We start from the raw sequence: 18575 nt of genomic DNA, 5'->3' as shown, positions 1-18575 counted from the left end.
GCCTTGGATAGCTGGGCCTTGGTTGACTTGACTTTGCCCAAGTGGATCCATCTGTTTCCCTGTTGGCTCTCCAGAGTTGTGAAATTAGAAAGAAAAGGATTAAGGAGTGGAGCCAATGGAGCTGGGCTACATAAACAATCAGGACCAAGCGTAGGGTATGGAAGGGAAAAGAAAACAAGCAGGGGTGGGTTGTGGAATGAACCCAGTTCTAGAAGGAAGTAGAGTGTGTTGAATAAGTGCTATAGAGAGAATTATATTTATTATGCCCCTAGTGAAAGGAAAGATTTGCTGCTGTTGTGTATGTCTCACACAAGGAAAGGCTTTGTTTGTTTGGGTATAGGTTGATTGAACCCCTGGTGGGGGATAGCTTTTGCTAGGACGAAGCTTTTTCTGCAAACTTGTTTCTGTTTTGGAGAGGAACTTAATGGATTGAAAAGAAACGGACTTTCTACATAAGCAGTAAGGTTCTGTATGCTTCCCAAAACACCTGAAAGTTGTGTGTTGGTATTTCAATGCACTTGGGGAGACTGATGTATGTGAGGTGGCTTTCGGAAATGGAGATGGGTTAGATAAACTCAGAAAGCTGCGTGTATTGCTGAATAGTAGGGCACTTTTACAGGCCAGTGGGTAGCTTAGTGTTTTGCTTTTCTGTATCTTAAAACACTGGCCACAGTATTCTCCTCAGGAGTAAATGATTGTTTTATTCAAGATCCCAAAACCCATCAGAAAATCTCATCCTAAATTTTCTTGACCGTGGCTTAAATTATAAGCCACAATATGTTAGAGATGTACAGTATTGTATGTTCACTACATCTGTATGGAAATCAATACAAATGCTAGAGAATAGAGCCAGCAGCTAATGCATGGGAATGGATTTGATTTAATGCAATGTCAGTATCTAAATAAAGATTATCATTTTGAAATGTAAGTAATGTTGCTTACAATACAGCTTCTAACTGGTTCTTCTACATTCTGATGATACTCAGTGATTTTTTGTTGCGTCCTGTAATACTGAAGTGTAAATAGAAATCTGGCATGCTGTCAGAGAAGCTTCATGTAGTATGTTAAGTGCACTCATCATGTGGAAGTCTATCTCCACCTTCTGACTTCTTAAAAAAATAAAAATAAAAAGTAAGTACCATATAACTTACGCCATAACGTGCAATTAAAACACAAACACACTGTTAATACAAAGCTAAGACTGCACCATTAAGCTCTGAAAAGTGTGGAAATGTCCAGTCTAGCCACCTAAGTTTCTCCCCTTGAAGTGGCTCAGTAAATGCCCTTGGTTCATTCCCAGCCCACCAACAAAACATGAAGTCAATAAGGCAGAGCTTGCAGGAGCTGTCTCACTCATTTCTTATCTTCACTTACCTTTTCAGTGTGTAACTAAGTTAACTATGAATTGGACTCTTTCTGAATGTATGAAAAAAGCCTGGACAATATTCAGTCCATGTGCAGTGTGTAACTTTTTTTCAAAGGCTTATTACTTTATTGATCAATAATTACTCTCCCTAGAACACTCAAAGCATCTTCTCTATTTCTTTCCTGGACTTTATTGTTCTAGTTCCAGTTGTTTTACTGCTAGTGGCTATTATTTTTTAACCTGTAAGAATTTTTATAATAGTTAAAGTTTATTTTTGGTCCTTCATTGAGCAAAAAATGGTTCAGCTATTTTTGAGACACTTTCTGAACAAACTTAGGTCAAATCAAGTGTTTAGGAAAATTATGAATACTTAGAAAATTGGAGGTTAGGACAGAAGTAATAATGCAAGGTTAACTACCATTTCAGCAATATAATTTTTTTTTGTTCATGTGCATTTGCTCATACAGATCTTTATACATAATATAATGGAATACAATTATAAATGCAGTTTTCTGGCTGTTACATTCCAGCCCATATTCTTCAGCTGCAATCCTGTACAACAGGGCAGCAGGTTAGGTTGGGAAGAAAACAATAATTGGAATTCTGGGGGGAAATTTCACGAAACAGAATTACTTAAACTGAAATTTGGCCCAGACTAACGATCCTAAACTTGCAAAAGATCCCATGGGATCATTTAATAAACCCAAGTGTCTAGGTCTCCAGATGAGTCTCACACAAGAAATGACATGTCAATTAATACAGTACCCTCAAGTAGTTTGCTAGGCTATTTTTTCAGCCTGATTTTTTTTCAGTGATTCTGAGGAAAAACTGTCATGTCATGAAACATCACACCGCTTCCTAAAGCACTTGTCTCTTCCTTTGAGACCTCCCATCCAGCCACTGAGCAGGTCTTAAATTATGCTTGGAAAAGGATTTTAGCCACTCACCCTTTAAAATGAATGGTGTCCTCTCATTTAATGACTCTGAAATCCTTTTGGATGCTAAGTCCAGTCACCCTACTCATTTTCCAAACAGGTTACTCCTTCAAAGAATAACATTATATATACTCAGCAATTATTTGTATTACTTCCAAAGTGAAATCTCTGGAGAATCTAAAATGGCAGCAGCACAGAACTTTCCCATCCTCATTATGAGGAGAAATGTAGTTTGTTTAATCTTTACACATCAATATAACAAAGGGATTTTGGATGGGGGGGGGGGAAGGCTAGGTCTTACTGAAGACAAGATCAGCAATAACCAAAACAATAACACTTAAACAGATATTCACAGTCTCTGCTGATCCTCCTCCATACCTCAAAAATACTATCTTGAGGGCTTACTGAAAACTGATACTCGATTGGCCTATAGTGATGTTATCACAATGTTGACATATTTCTAGGGCAAGAGTGACTTCTGTTTCAGCAAGGTGTACTTATTCCTATACCTAGCTATCACCACATAAACATCCTCATTGAAGCCAGTGTAACTACTTCTGTGCTTAACGTTAGGCATATGCTTAAGTATTTTTCTGAATTGGGGCCTCAGCTCTCACTTGAACGATCTCCATGCCCCAAAAGGAACACTCCCCTTTTTATGCTGTACTCATGCCACATGCCCAATTGCACTGGGCCCAATTGTGGCCAAATGATCTCTCAAACACCATGAGAATGATAGCCATCTCTTTAAAACAAATGAAACATTCACTAAAGGTTAGGATGAGGATCAAGCTATTTCACAGCTTACTAACAGTAACACTATTACTAATAATTAATAAAAAGAGCACAAAAAATAAACTTTAGGGATTATGGGGTTTGTATCTCTGTAACTATCTTACATGTTGCCATACTGGTCCCAGAATTAGCCAGTGTTTTCAGAACCCAAAGGAGTGATAACTTAACTGTTTCTCTCAATAGCCAATAACAATTCATTATTCTCCTTATTAGCAAAGCAGCTTCAGCAAAAAAATTTCAAGGTCCATTCGCTATATTTCTTCCCCCTTTTCATGAATCTGTCCTTTCACTTTATCTATCCCACTCCGTCAAACTGCAATGTGCAGCTGGTTTTGTTCTGTCTGCCTTAGCAAGGACAAATTATTCCTATGTGGTGTCCTTGCTTCCATTTGGGGGTGGGGGTGGGGGGCGCTAAGTACGCAAGGTGGCTGCAAGTTACGTCAAATCCAGTTTTCTCACAACACCAGGATATTAGAAAGACAAGGTGGATGAGTTAAGAAGTTGGTCCAATAAAAGATTTCCTCACCGTCTTATGTATTTGTTGTAGGGGAAAATGTGTTCCTGGGATTTCCAGGGCCTTTAAAAGAAAACCAGTCTTCAAAACAAAGCATTTAGACTGGAAACCTACTTACTTACCTCAGAGAAATGTTAACAGAAATTAGAAGTGCCAAATAGTTGCTGGTGGAGTGTTTTCTTAAAACAACCCTCTCCCTGCCGCTGCCCCTGCCAACCACCCAAGAATTTGTTGCACTGTTTTATAGAATTTTCTCACTCACAACAGAGGCATTTTTTTTGTTTTTCAAAGGCATGCATGATAGCATTTGATAGCAGAAGTGTGATAATACATAATTTCCCTTATATGAGATTGTCAATCAGAGATAAAACAGTTTATTTTGATAAGGGTTCCATAAGAAATAATGGCAATCACATACTTTAACAGTGACTAGCTAGAGCAGAGTGATGAACCCCTAGTTGTGTTATACCAATAAAATAAAAACCAGCAGGATCTTATTAAAGGGGAAAAGGCAAAATGCCACATTTATTGTGAATACAGAAAGAATCATAGTAAGCAGTTAGTTATAGCTATAACATTCCATTCAATCTCATATTTATTCACACATTCATTCATACACACACACACACACACAGGTTCTGCAAGGTTGTTATCATAGTTGCCAGCCTTAGAGTTGCTCATGCCAAGCCACTGGCCAGGTGGCCTGGACATGAGGAGGGAGCAGGGCCTTGTCAGATGCTCATCTGATGCTCCTGGAAGTTAGTTTGCAGAATCAGACCCCAAAGTTCTCACTTCCTAGAGTCCATTTTTATAGGAATTTCTTCCAATGCCAGTCTGTGGGAATTGCTTCATCATGCTGTTGCTGAATCAATCAGCAGATGTCACATTCCTGATGGCTCTGTGTTGCCAGATGTTATCTTGTTCTTTGGCTCTCCCATTCTTGAGACTGTTGGGTGGATTCCAGTCTGCCCTCTGGGGGTCCTCTGGTTATTTCCACTTGATGCCTTCTTCAGCCGATGGACACTGGATTCGTAGGCTGGCACCTCCCTGATCATTCAGTTATTATCCACACCAACCATCCATCCACATACTTCCTCTATCTCTATTTTAATCACAATTGTTAACAAAGCGAGATGAATACAACAAAAGGGTGCTGTTTCTGTTGTTACAGAGTATTGCTTTGAATCTCTCTCTGTGTGAGTAGTTGTTGTTACAAAGAATTGCTTTGAGAACAGACTCTGTCTTAGAAAGTACTAACACAATTAGCAGCTTACAAGTTTCACAGAGAGAGAGAGAGAAACAGCTTGCAAGTTTCACAGAGAGAGAGAGAGAAACAGTACCAAAAACCAAGAGACCTCTTAATTAGTAATACCCTGGAATTTAAACTATGGGGAATGAAACTCATTTGTGATTTTAATACAGAACTTCTTTAATATGATCCAACAGTTGTCCCTGTCACCTTGGTCTGATATTACCTGTAGCATACAAATGACAGATGTATCATTAAATTTAATGATGTTTATCAATTTGTCTGTGAAAATTCGTTGACTTCTTTACGGGGGATCAGATTAGACTAGGAGATTGAATAAAGAGCCAACCATTGATTTATAAGTAGGCTTGGCAGAATTTAAGTTTTATTTTTTCTAATTTTGATGGATAATATTAACATTAACTTTAAAGCAGGTTTTTTAGGTTTTTACCTATTTAAATTTTCACAGTTTGACAATAGAGATGGAGTTTCAAAAAGTTAAAGCTTTATAACTACTAAAACACAAACTGTCAACATCACATCAAAATATACACAGTAAATATACTTAAATCAATCTCTAAGAAGTTGTCAAGAAGTACTTTTTTTACTTTGCCTATCTGTAAATTTAGATTATAGATGAATTTTTTTGTCTGATGTGAGTGTATGGTGAAAATCTATGTTTACTGATAAAAATCAAATTCCTCCAAGCCTATATAGAAGTCTTTTTCCGTGCAAGGAAAGCTATATTGATTCATATTTGGTTGTTGATGCAGCCCCAGTGGTACAAGCAATGATTGCAAGTGATTAGAACATCTGCCCTTGGAATTGACCATTTGTCTGTATTCTGACACATACTGGATAAAATCAGACATGTTTGTTGCCCCACTGGTATATAATTCACTCTCCATCCGCATGCAATATTTCTCTATGATGCTTAACCTTATGACCACGCAAGATCGTTCTTTAAAAGCTCTGAAGAGCATATTGCATTAAGCTGACATTAAAAGGCAATGTAAAATTTCTTCTTCGCTCTTACATCACTGTGTGATTATATTCATGCTGAATTTGTCACCAAGTTTGTAGTTGCAATCAGTCCCTCTTTTGCTGAATTGATCAATGATTAAATTATCAGAGGTTTGGGTTTTGTTTAACTGCATTTTACTCAACTAACAATGTATTGTTGCCTCTAGATGTTTTTATTTTCTACATTTTATCTGTAAAATATCAGAGGAAAATACATTCTCTTGTCATTAATGCTTCCCTGGTTGTTACCACAGTTAAAAGATTTAGAGCTAAATCTTCCCCTTTGTGGGTTTTACTGTGTTGTCTCAAGTCCCCCTGGGTTGGGCATAACGGTCAGCATGGAGGTGGCCTGCTTCTGGGCTGGGGGAAGATTTTTTATGCTCCCTCCTCTTCTACTTACTTCAGGTTTCCTGAATTCAACCAGCTAGAAATGAAACAACCATTTATGGGACTGGCTGAGTAAAGGGCAAGCAAGGCACAAAAAAGCCAATTTTCAGTTCATTGAATTATCACAGTGAAATTTTTAATTCTTTGGTGGACGATCAAGGAATTCCACAGATGTGTGAGGATTGTGCCACAGAATCAAAATTCAACAACTATAGAATGCATATACCAGGAGCACAAGTGGAGGAGGAGAGTACGAAGAAGGAGCAGCACAAGTTAACAATCCTAAATTAGGATTATTTCTAAGATATCAGAGAAGAAAACTCTAGGGGTTTGGGTACTTTTTAGTTTTCCCCTTTTTAATGGTTCAAATTCTGTTGTTTTTCTTTTTCCTCTTCCCTCTTTTTCCTTCTGGGGTTTATTTTAATTTTTCTCTGTACACTTCTGTCTTGTCCACCTTTTTGCTCACAACAACAAAAAGCTTTTATAGTTAATTAGATGCACTCACTGGTAGAATAATTTTAGAAAACAATATGTAGGTGTCTTGGGCCTATTTTCCCCAATGTATATTATAACAGTATTTTTTAGATTTTTCCTAGTTGTTCCTGTGTGAACTCTCTATTAACCCTTGCCTTTCCACTGTCTTTTTCCTGTTTTGCCAGTGATCTGTGGGTTCACAGAAGGGCTTGTCTCCATGACCAAATTGCATCAGTATAATTTAAATTGGCTTTTAAACCAATATGATTAAACTGGGGCAAAAGGCTCTGTGGAGACTCTTCTTTTGGTATAAGAATGACTTATTTTGGTTTAGGTACACCTGTTCCTTAATTGTCTTGAGCCAAACCAAAATAAGCTACCCTTAAACCAAAATATGTGTCTCTAAAATTAAATGGCACCCTCATTTATACTACTGCAAGTTTTTCACATAGTCAAGCCATAAGTAACATTCATGTTGAAATTAACAGGGGTAAAATATATTACCTGACCTTTAACTTCACCTCTTCTATGATGTACACACCATAGTTTTTTCTTTTCTAGGTAAAAATTCTTTACTTGAATCTAAAAAGTCAGGGGAAAAAATATTTCCAGTGGCTGCAAGGAAAGCTATATTGATTCATATTTTGGTTTAGCAAAAGGTTTGGAAAATATTTTTCCAGTTGCTAAATTATGGGCATAAACCCAGGACCAATTTAAGGTCTTCATTGTATTCATATATATTTGTAACTTGTTTAGTGTGAGCCTACTCCTATTGAAATCAATGGCAAAATTCATATAGGATAGGCCCTATATATGTGCATAATTTTCTGGAGCTAATCCTGTACTCATATGCATTAAAGAAGGTCCTACTCATCTGAATTCTACTATTCATCCTTACAAACCCAAGCATTACTCTTGGGCTAGGAGGTCTAAAAATGGCATCTAAATTTACATGCACAATTTGCATCTTTAGTCATGCATTTGCAAGTGCAAGCAGGACTTTTTTAGTGCAAAAATCAAATGGGTTGCCATCTGATTTGCGTGCATTCAAATATTATTATTTACATGTGTGAAATGTCTGCACTAATTTGGAGGTTAGGAGACTAAGTCTCCTTTTAAAATATAAGACTTTAAGTATTTGAGTTCTGTTACTTGGATTCATAGAGACTCTTATTTGCACTGTTTCAGGATAAAGCAGGAATGGGACTTTGCACTAGAGTGCAGAAAGAAAGGCATTCCACAATCTGCATACCTAAAGAATGGTTTCGTAGATACCCCTGAGAAGCTCTTGGATAAAATTGCAAAGAACTCTCAGCTCTGTAAGAAGAGTACTTTGTCAGATGAAACAAACAAAGAAAGAAGCAAGTTTATTTTTCAACTTTCTGGAGAGCACTGGACGGTAAACTTAATCTGAGCCTTTTTCTGTAGTATTTGGCTGATTAGCATGACACATTTATTTATTTATTTATTTATTTTACTAACTAAACATTTTATGCCAAAGCCTGACATTCTAGTCCATTCTGAGTAGTTTTTTACTGCATTAGAAGTGACAATAATATTACCTTCCTTTCTTGCTATAAGTTAATAACATTTTTAGTTTTAAAATATGTTGATCATTAGTTCTGCACTGATGTGTGTAGTGTAGTCCTCTGGAAAGCTTGGTAGTAAACCATCATAATACAATGGGATTGTTCCCTAGTTCCACCTATTCAGAAAAGAAGATGGCAGTAACAGTATCCGCTTACGTTGGCTTGTCAATTACTTTTAAAATACCCAAAAGTTTGCTTGCATTCCTTGATGGTTCAGAGACAAATTTTGTTCTGCATTTGTTTAAAACAAAATCATAAGTAGAACTTACCAGTCATGGAGTGGTAGAAATAACACTTGGCATTGCTTTTCATGATACTTCAGTTTAGAAGTGAGATCAGGAGTCCACTTCCTCAACTGATGCCAGTCAGTTAGTAGTGGAGTTGGTTTCTAGAGAGATAAAAGTGTACTAAAGCATGTCCTATTTTCACAATCATAGATAATTCTTTAGGTGTGTATTATGAGAAAAAGGGGGAAATCATAAAGCTTCTCAGAGAGTAGCTTTTGTCTGCCTAGCTATTTAACTAGGGGCATGTCTATACTACTGCAGCAAGAGCTGCACAGCTACAGTGTAGATTGAGCTTGAAACTGTGGAATTCCTACAGAAATGAAGGACCATCACCTTCAGCTATAAGAGTAAGGCCATGCTTCTTTGACCTTGCCTTCTGTAATATAAACATATAGTAGCATCTACAGTTAAAAACCCTCAAACAAACCCTAATAAAACAAAGCACTTCACTGCACCCACTATTCTCTCCCTGGGGAGAGCATGAAAGAAAGAGTTAACCATACATGGCAGATGTTAGTCATAATGTAATGCACTACTGGAAGGTGCTCAACTATTAAGTTGATGAGGGTGGTAGAAGAATATGTATAGATTAGTTTCTGGAACCACAGTTTGGGTTGAAGTGTAGATTTCCGGTTCTCAGCTAGAGCTAACCCAGCAGCAAACAGTAAGTAATGAGTAGTGCTGGGACAGTGGATCTAGTGGATTGGTCTACAAAACCTTTTCCAAGTAGTGTCATTTGAATCTTCCAGGTTAGTGGGGTGTCCATTTATATGGAAATATGTCCATCCAGGAATTAGCTATTATAGGGTGTACTCGCCATATAGGAAGGAAAACTTCTATGCCACTATAACATCAGAATTTATGCAGCCGATACATAACAGTCGTCCCAGATAAAATATTTTATATTGGGTTTCCACACGAGCTGTGGAAACTGAAAGAACTTTAGTGGATTTAAAAATAGATTTCCAAGCAGTATTAGTGATACCGAAATCAAAATGGTTACTCCAACCTCGGAGTATTGATGAGGAACTTATTCTGTACTCTCATCTGTTATATGATTCAGTATGTGAGTCCCTTAATATTAAATAATATTAAATAATTTAGAAATGAAATAATATTTTCAGCATTTTACAGCTCTTTACATATGTCTCCACAGTGAGTTATGTGTTTGCCATAATAAGTCAAGTTTTGTTATGTGAAATAACCACACCAGAGGGGACAAATTCTGTCTCATCATTATATCATTATTATACACCCACAGATGTTTTCTGAGATCATGAAGAACCTGCCCTGGTTAGGTAGTAGAGATGGGTCTGAGTCTTTAAAGTTTGGAACCAGCTCCAAACTTTCTCAAAAATAAGGGAGGTATTTGGATCCAGGCTGTCGGTTTGGTAGGTAGATTCTGTTCTCACTGGTGATACTTAGATAAGTGGTGGGTACCTTGGGGTATTGCCTTTAAATAGTTTTTCAAAATCGAGGCGTTTTGTGATAACATTTGTGAAAAAAAATTAATCGCAATTAATCACAGTTTTAATTGCACTGTTAAACAATAGAATACTAATTGAAATGTATTACATATTTTGGATATTTTTCTACATTTTCATATATATTGTATTCTGTGTTGTAATTGAAATCAAAGTGTATATTATTTTTGAGTATAAATATTTGCATTGTAAAAATGATAAACAAAAGAAATAGTATTTTTCAATTCACCTCATACGAGTACCATAGTGAAATCTCTTTGTCATGAAAGTGCAACTTACAAACGTTGATTTTTTTTTGTTATATAACTGCACTCCAAAACAAAACAATGTAAAACTTTGGAGCCTACAAGTCCATTCAGTCCTACTTCTTGTTCAGCCAGTTGATAAGACAAACAAGTTTGTTTACATTTCAGGAGATAATTCTGCCCTCTTCTTATTTACAATGTCACCAGAAAGTAAGAACAGGCATTTTCATGGCACTTTTGTATCGGGCATTGCAAGGTATTTATGTGCCAGATATGCTAAATATTCATATGCCCCTTCATGCTTCGGCCACCATTCCAGAGGGCATGCTTCCATGCTGATGATGCTCTTAAACAAAATAATGCATTAATTAAATTTGTGACTGAACTCCTTGGGGGAGAATTGTATGTCCCTTCTCTGTTTTACCCGCATTCTGCCATATATTTCATGTTATAGCAGTCTCGGATGATGACCCAGCACACGTTCATTTTAAGAATACTTTCATTGCAGATTTGACAAAACGCAAAGAAGGTATTAATGTGAGATTTCTAAAGATAGCTACAGCACTTGACCCACGGTTTAAGAATCTGAAGTGCCTTCCAAAATCTGAGGCCTGGTCTACACTATGAGTTTATGTTGGATTTAGCAGCATTAAATTGAATTAACCCTGCACCCATCCACACAATGAAGCCATTTTTTCGACATAAAGGGCTCTTAAAACTGATTTCTGTACTCCTCCCCAACGAGGGGATTAGCGCTGAAATCAACTTCGCCATTTCAAATTAAGGTTAGTGAGGACGCAATTTGAAGGTATTGGCCGCTGGGAGCTATCCCACCGTGCACCATTGTGACCGCTCTGGACAGCACTCTGAACTCAGATGCGCTGGCCAAGTGTACAGGAAAAGCCCCAGGAACTTTTGAATCACATTTTCTGTTTGGCCAGGCGAGCTCATCAGCACAGGTGACCATGCAGAGCTCATCAGCACAGTAACCATGCAGTCCCAGAATCGAAAAAGAGCTCCAGCATGGACCCAACGGGAGGTAGTGGGTCTGATCGCTGTATAGGGAGAGGAATCCATGCTATCAGAACTACGTTCCAAAAGACAAAATGCCAAAACATTTCCAAAAATCTCCAAGGCCATGACAGACAGAGGCTACAGCAGGGATACAACACAGTGCTGCGTGAAATTCAAGGAGCTCAGACAAGTGTACCAGAAAACCAAAGAATCAAACAGACTCTCCAGGACAGAGCCCCAGACATGCCGCTTCCACGCTGAGCTGCATGCAATTCTAGGGGGGGCCACCACCACTACCCCACCCTGTCCGTGGACTCCGATGATGGGGTACTCTCCGTCATGCCTGAGGATTTTGTGGACGGGGAATATGAGGAGGAGGAGGAGGAACTTGAGGAGAGCACACAGCACACCATTCTCCCCGACAGCCAGGATCTTTTTACCACCCTGACTGAAATACCCTCCCAACCCAAGCAAGCCAGAGAAGGGACCTCTGGTGAGTGTACTTTTTAAAATATAATACATGTTATAAAAGCAAGCGTTTTTTAATGATTAAGTAGCCCTGAGGACTTCGGATTCATTCGTGGCCAGTACAGCTACTGGAAAAGTCTGTTAACATGTCTGGGGATGGAGCGGAAATCCTCCAGGGACATCTCCATGAAGCTCTCCTGGAGGTACTCTAAAAGCCTTTGCAGAAGGTTTCTGGGGAGAGCCGCCTTATTCCATCCTCCATGGTAGGGCACTTTACCACTCCATGCTGGTAGCAAGTAATCTGGTACCATTACATGACAAAGCCTGGCAGTGTATGGTCCCGGTGTTTGCTGGCATTCAAGCAACATCCGTTCTTTATCTCTCTGTGTTATCCTCAGGAGAGTGATATCGTTCATGGTAACCTGGTTGAAATCGGGGAATTTAATTAAGGGGACATTCAGAGGTGGCCGTTCCTAGTGGGCTGTTTGCCTGCGGCTGAAAAGAAATCCTCCCCACAGTTAGCCATGCGGTGGGAGTGGGAGGGCATTGGTGCTGAGCTGTTCGCGTTTGGCTAGCAGCAATCTTCCCTGATACCAGCCACGTGGTGGGGTGAGGAGTAAAGCGACCATCCCAGAGAATTGGATGTTGGGGGGAGGTTAGTTTGGTTTCTGCTGCTGCACGTTAACAGGAAAACCATAGCACTAAATGGCCAACTCAACGTGCTTTGCTTGGTATGGGAGAAGAGGGCGCTGCTGTTATGAAGGTTGCAGAAGCCAAAAGACTATGGCTTACCATGACTGCCTGCAAGCCGAATTCTGTTGCCCAGCACTGCGTGTGTGATCTCTAACACCAAAGCCGCAGGGACTCAATATAAGATACAAAATGCGACCTTGTACCAAAATCACATGTGCTATGTAATGTGAATAGTGTTGTTCACCGTGAAAGAGTATAGCCATTGTTCTGTAAAATGTATCTTTTTAAATACTTCACTCCCTTTTTTCCTCCAGCAGCTGCAAATGTTTCAAGCCTCCCTCCTCCGTCCCAAAGGCTATCTCAGATAAGGTGGCGAAAAAAACGCACACACGATGAAATGTTCTCTGAGCTCATGCAGTCATCCGGCACTGACAGAGCTCAGCAGAATGTGTGGAGGGACACAATAGCAGAGTACAGGAAAGCGGCCGATGAACGTGAGGTAAGGTGGTGGCAGGAAGATCAGAGGAGGCATGACGCAACGCTGGGGCTACTGCGGGATCAAACGGACATGCTCCGGCGTCTGGTGGAGGTTCATGAACGGCAGCAGGATCACAGACTGCCGCTGCAGCCCCTGTTTAACCGCCCTCCCTCCTCCCCAAGTTCCATAGCCTCCTCACCCAGACGCCCAAGAATGCAGGGGGGGCTTGGCTCCGGGCACTCAACCACTCCATCTCAGTGGACAGCCCAAGCAACAGAAGGCTGTCATTCGACAAGTTTTGAAGTGGCCTTTTCCTTCCCTCCTTCCCCCGCACCTGGGCTACCATGTGAGTTATCTCTCTATTTTTATAATCAATTAATAAAGAATACATGTTTTTTAAATGATAGTGACTTTATTTCCTTTGCAAGCAAGCTGTGATAGAAGGGGAGAGGGCGGGTGGCTTACAGGGAATTTAGAGGCAACCAAGGGGGTGGGTTTTCATCAAGGAGAAACAAACAGAAGTGTCACACAGTACCCTGGCCAGTCATGAAACTGGTTTTCAAAGCTTCTTTGATGCGCAGCGCTTTCTGCTGTGCTTTTCTAACTGCCCTGGTGTCTGGCTGTGCGTATTCAGCGGCCAGATGATTTGCCTCAACCTCCCACCCTGCCATAAATGTCTCCCCCTTACTCTCACAGAGATTGTGGAGCACACAGCAAACAGCAATAACAATGGGAATATTGGTTTCGCTGAGGTCTGAGCGAGTCAGTAAACTGCGCCAGCGACCCTTTAAACGTCCAAATGCACACTCTACCACCATTCTGCACTTGCCCAGCCTATAGTTGAACAGCTCCTTACTACTGTCCAGGGTGCCTGTGTATGGCTTCATGAGCGAGGCTGGGTCCCCAAGGAGACCTACAGGCATTTCAACATCCCCAACAGTTATTTTCTGGCCTGGGAAGTAAATCCCTTCCTGCAGCCATTTAAACAGACCAGAATTCCTGAAGACACGAGCGTCATGAACCTTTCCCGGCCATCCCACGTTGACGTTGGTGAAACGTCCCTTGATTACCTACTGACTGGTAGCTGTCTGGCATTGCAAGTTTCCACAGGGCTATTGCCACTCACTTGTGAACTGTGAGGGCTTCTCTCATCTTGGTATTCTTGCGCTTCAGGGCAGGGGAAAGCAAGTCACAAAGTTCCATGAAAGTACCCTTATGCATGCGAAAGTTTCAGAGCCACTGGGAATCATCCCAAACCTGCAACACTATGTGGTCCCACCACTCTGTGCTTGTTTCCCGGGCCCAGAATCGGCATTCTATGGCATGAGCCTGCCCCATTAACACTAGGATCTCCAAATTGCCAAGGACTGCGGTTTAGGGAAATCTGTGTTCATGTCCTCATCACCGCGCTGCCATCGCCTCCTCGCCTGGATTTTCAGGTGCTGGTTCTACATAAACTGCACATTAATGCGCAAGGTGTTTACAATGGTCATAACTGCTGCAGGCATGAGCATGAGCTGAATGGGCTCCATGCTTGCCATGCTATGGCATCTGCTCAGGCAATCCAGGGAAAAGGGCACAAAATGACTGTCTGCTGTTGCTTTCATGGAGGGAGGGAGGGTTGACTGACTACATTTACCCATAATCACCCGTGACAAATTTTTGGCCCCATCAGGCATTGGGAGCTCAGCCCAGATTTCCAGTGGGCAGTGGGGACTGTGGGAACTGTGGGATAGCTACCCACAGTGCACTGCTCGGAATGTCGACACTTGCCACAGTACTGTGGACACACACCGCCGAATTAATGTGCTTAGTGTGGACGCATGCACTCGACTTTAAACAATCTGTTCCCAAAAATCAACTTCTGTAAAATTGGAGTACTTTTGTAGTGTAGACATGGCCTGAGAGGGATGAGGTGTGGAGCATGCTTTCAGAAGTCTTAAAAGAACAACACTCCAATGCGGAAACTACAGAACCCGAACCACCAAAAAAGAAAATAAACCTTCTGCTGGTGGCATCTGACTCAGATAATGAAAATGAACATGTGTCAGTCTGCACTGCTTTGGATTGTTATCGAGCAGAACCCGTCATCAGCATGGATGCATGTCCCCTGGAATGGTGGTTGAAGCATGAAGGGACATATGAATCTTTAGCACAACTGGAACGTAAATATCTTGTGATGCTGGCTACAACAGTGCCATGAGAATGCCTGTTCTCACTTTCAGGTGACGCTGTAAACAAGAAGTGGGCAGCATTATCTCCTGCAAATGTAAACAAACTTGTTTGTCTGAGCAATTGGCTGAACAAGAAGTAGGACTGAGTGGACTTGCAGGCTCTAAAATTTTACATTGTTTTATTTTTAAATGCAGGGTTTTTTGTACATAATTCTACATTTGTAAGTTCAGCTTTCATGATAAAGAGATTGCACTACAGTACTTATATTAGGTGAATTGAAAAATACTATTTATTTTGTTTTTTTACAGTGAAAATACTTGTAATCAAAAATAAATATAAAGTGAGCACTGAACACTTTGTATCCTGTGTTGTAATTGAAATCAATATATTTTAAAACATCAAAAAATACTTAAATAAATGGTATTCTATTATTGTTTAACAGTTGTGATTAATCGTGATTAATTTTTTTAATCTCTTGAGAGCCCTACTTGACACTAATATAGCAATCCTTAGTTCTTAATGAAAGATAAGTAAAATTTTCTAAGCCTTTCAGATTGATTCTGGACAATGGAATAAATCACTAAATTTTATTTATTCATTCACAAAGTTATGAAGGAGTCAGATGGCTGGGATCTGTGTCTGAGATAGCAGAGTAAAGCCCAGCATGTTGGATCAGTCTATCTCTAACAAAGAAAAAGGTTTTGCATGATTATCTTTTTACTTATGGAGAATATTCAGGATGAAATCCTGGCCTCAGTAAAGCTGATGGGAATTTTGCCATGTGACTCCAATAGGACCAGGATTTCACCCACAGTGCTCACTTTGGTGAATTAGGAATAACAGATGTTAGGAGAATTTGTACAAGATGGAAAGAAATGGCAGACCAGTGAAGGACAGCAATAGAGCTAGATCACAGCAGAGCCAGGGAACAAAGAAGTGTAATGTACTTTCTCTCTGCCATCACTCTTCCCAACTTCCATGCAGCAGCTACCTGAACCTTACCTCTGGGGTGGGAGGAGAGCATGCCAAAGACTGTCCCTCACAAGCAAGTGGGAATGATGTGGATGAGGAGAGGAGTATGCACCAGCCAGTGGGGGAAGAGAAGTACTTTGGCTTTGGTAAAGGGATAATGCAACGTCCGTCTAACCCTCAGGCCAAAGAGGAGCTCTGGAGGAACTGTGACTAAATGGAGTGTCTCAAATCTTTCTAGCTACTTATATGGCCCTCATTACCATCCTGTCTGAGCACCTCACAGTCTTTATCTTCACAACACCCCAGTGAGGTAAGGAAGTGCTGTTATCTCCATTTTACAGATGGGAAACTGAGACACAGAAAGGCTAAGTGACTTGCCCAACGTCACACAAGTCATATGTTGTAGAGAAGGCCTTTAAACCTGCATCTTGTAAATCCTAGGTTAGCCCCTTACCTTCTGTGCCACCCAGCCACTTCCTTCTGAGAGCTCCTCCTTGGCTGGTACAAGTATGTGTTACCCCATAAGTTGAAGCTTCAAGTTAAATCTCAGTTTAGCTCGTAATGGTGGGGAAAATCAAGAATGAGATGAAAGAAGAGCAGTAATAGTTTGAACCTTTATAATTTATTTATTTATAATAGATGTAAAAATAAGTACTGCACATTTGGAGGGGTTGGGGGGAAGGAAAGGGTGGGTTAATCTTCCACAAGACTTTAGAAAGATTTCTCATTACCAGCTTTGAGGCAATTCAGGCACTTTATTTTTTAACTGCCATAAACTGACAAATATATAAGATGGATCAAAATATGGTAAAGACCTCCTGGGCAAATGAAGCAAAAAATGAAACAATCCATATCAAAAAGAGAAGAGGAAAAAGAATTACATGTAGACTCAATGTCTGCAGATTTACATATATATATATATATATGAAGTAATGGAATTAGAACTAGCATTAAATTATTCTTTAAAAAAAAATCCCAATGGTCAACATTTGAATGTCTGTTTCAATGTACTGCTAATCAAGTTAAGATGAATGATTTAGCTGTACATAAGTAGCACTATTACTGGGGCTTAATTAAGAGGAACCTATTAAAATATATCACCTTATTAATATTTCTGGGGAAACTAACAAATTTAAAGAAACACTGAGATTTCTGAGCTTAAAAACAAGTTAAAACTGTGGCCTTCACAGTTAAAGTTGCCTTTGTAATGTAAAATTCTAAAAGAACAAAACCAAACCCACACACAAAGATTTAAAGGGAGTAAAGGTGGAAACTATGAAAACTCATTTTATGAGGCAGAATTACTGCTGCAGAGCTGGTAATGGCGCCTCAGCTAGATTATTTATTTCAGATGTTACCACTGCAGAATGATATAAAACCTAGCAGTAAGACTGCTAGATGATATGCTACTTTACAAAAATAGGGTCTAAAATTACCTAGTTTTCATCTTTATCAGCTGATTTCTATCTGACCCAAGTTTAGGGCATTTGTTGCATAATTCAAACCATGAAAAGTTGGTCAGAATTGAAAACCAATTAACTAAAACAATTTAGTATGAATTCAAAGGCTTAAAAAACCTGCACTCCTCATCATTCAAAATGCCTGAAACACATCGGTTAAACTGAATGGAGTTTTGAAAATGACCCCAGTAGCAAATTCTTTGCCAAGTATTTGAAATAATTCTAGAAATTGGCAAGGCAAAAATTGCTTCTAATTTATGAGCTGTTTAAAGACACTATTTCCATGCTTCCTGGAGCCAAAAGAAAGATTTGGGGGTGACATTTTCAAAAGTGCTTAGGAATCCTATTTCAGAAAGTGAAAGTCAACGGGATTTGGGCTCCTAAGTGCCCAGGTCACTTTATGAAAATGAGATTTAGACTTCCCAGTCACTTAGACACGTCTGAAAATTTTACCCATGATTTTGACCCAGGGTTGCTATGTTGCTGTATGACCAAGTTAAAAAGAGTTTGCACTCTTCGGTCCCAGTGGGTATGTCTACATAGCAATTAGAGACCCACAGCTGGCCTGTGCCAGCTGACTCTGGCTGCGGGGCTCTTTATTGTGGTGTAGATGTTGGGGCTCGGGCTAGTGCCCGAATTCTCACTCTTCCCCTCGCAGGGTCCTAGAGCCCAAGCTTCAGCCTGAGCCCAAAAATCTACACTGCAATTACACAGCCCCTTAGCCTGACACCTGCAAGCCCGAGTCAGCTGCCATGGTCCAGCCACAGGGTTTTAATTGCAGTGTAGACATACCCTATATTCCTTCTCAGCAGGAGACAAATTTGGAAACATTGATAAATGCTAAAAGGCAGATCTCAAAGGACCAGACTGTTCTGGACCTGATTCAACAAAATACTTAAGTCAATAAGACTTAAGCATATGTTTTATTAAAGGAGCACGAGATTACTCATGTTCTGATAGATAAGCA

The 18575-nt window shown here is 39.9% G+C and overlaps 1 protein-coding gene across 2 annotated transcripts in view; it reads left to right on the top strand.

The window, feature by feature from the left end:
- The window catches only part of LRRC2 (leucine rich repeat containing 2), a 102797-nt gene that overhangs the window by 36022 nt on the left and 48200 nt on the right, over positions 1-18575 (top strand). For both annotated transcript variants that reach the window (XM_074953129.1, XM_074953130.1), the window contains exon 3: positions 7932-8142. In XM_074953129.1, coding sequence (XP_074809230.1) covers positions 7932-8142 — 211 coding nt within the window. The remainder of the gene's footprint in view (positions 1-7931; positions 8143-18575) is intronic.

The sequence above is a fragment of the Natator depressus genome, chromosome 5 (assembly GCF_965152275.1).
Source record: "Natator depressus isolate rNatDep1 chromosome 5, rNatDep2.hap1, whole genome shotgun sequence".
NCBI lineage: Eukaryota > Metazoa > Chordata > Testudines > Cheloniidae > Natator > Natator depressus.
This window is presented reverse-complemented; position numbering and strand designations above follow the sequence as displayed.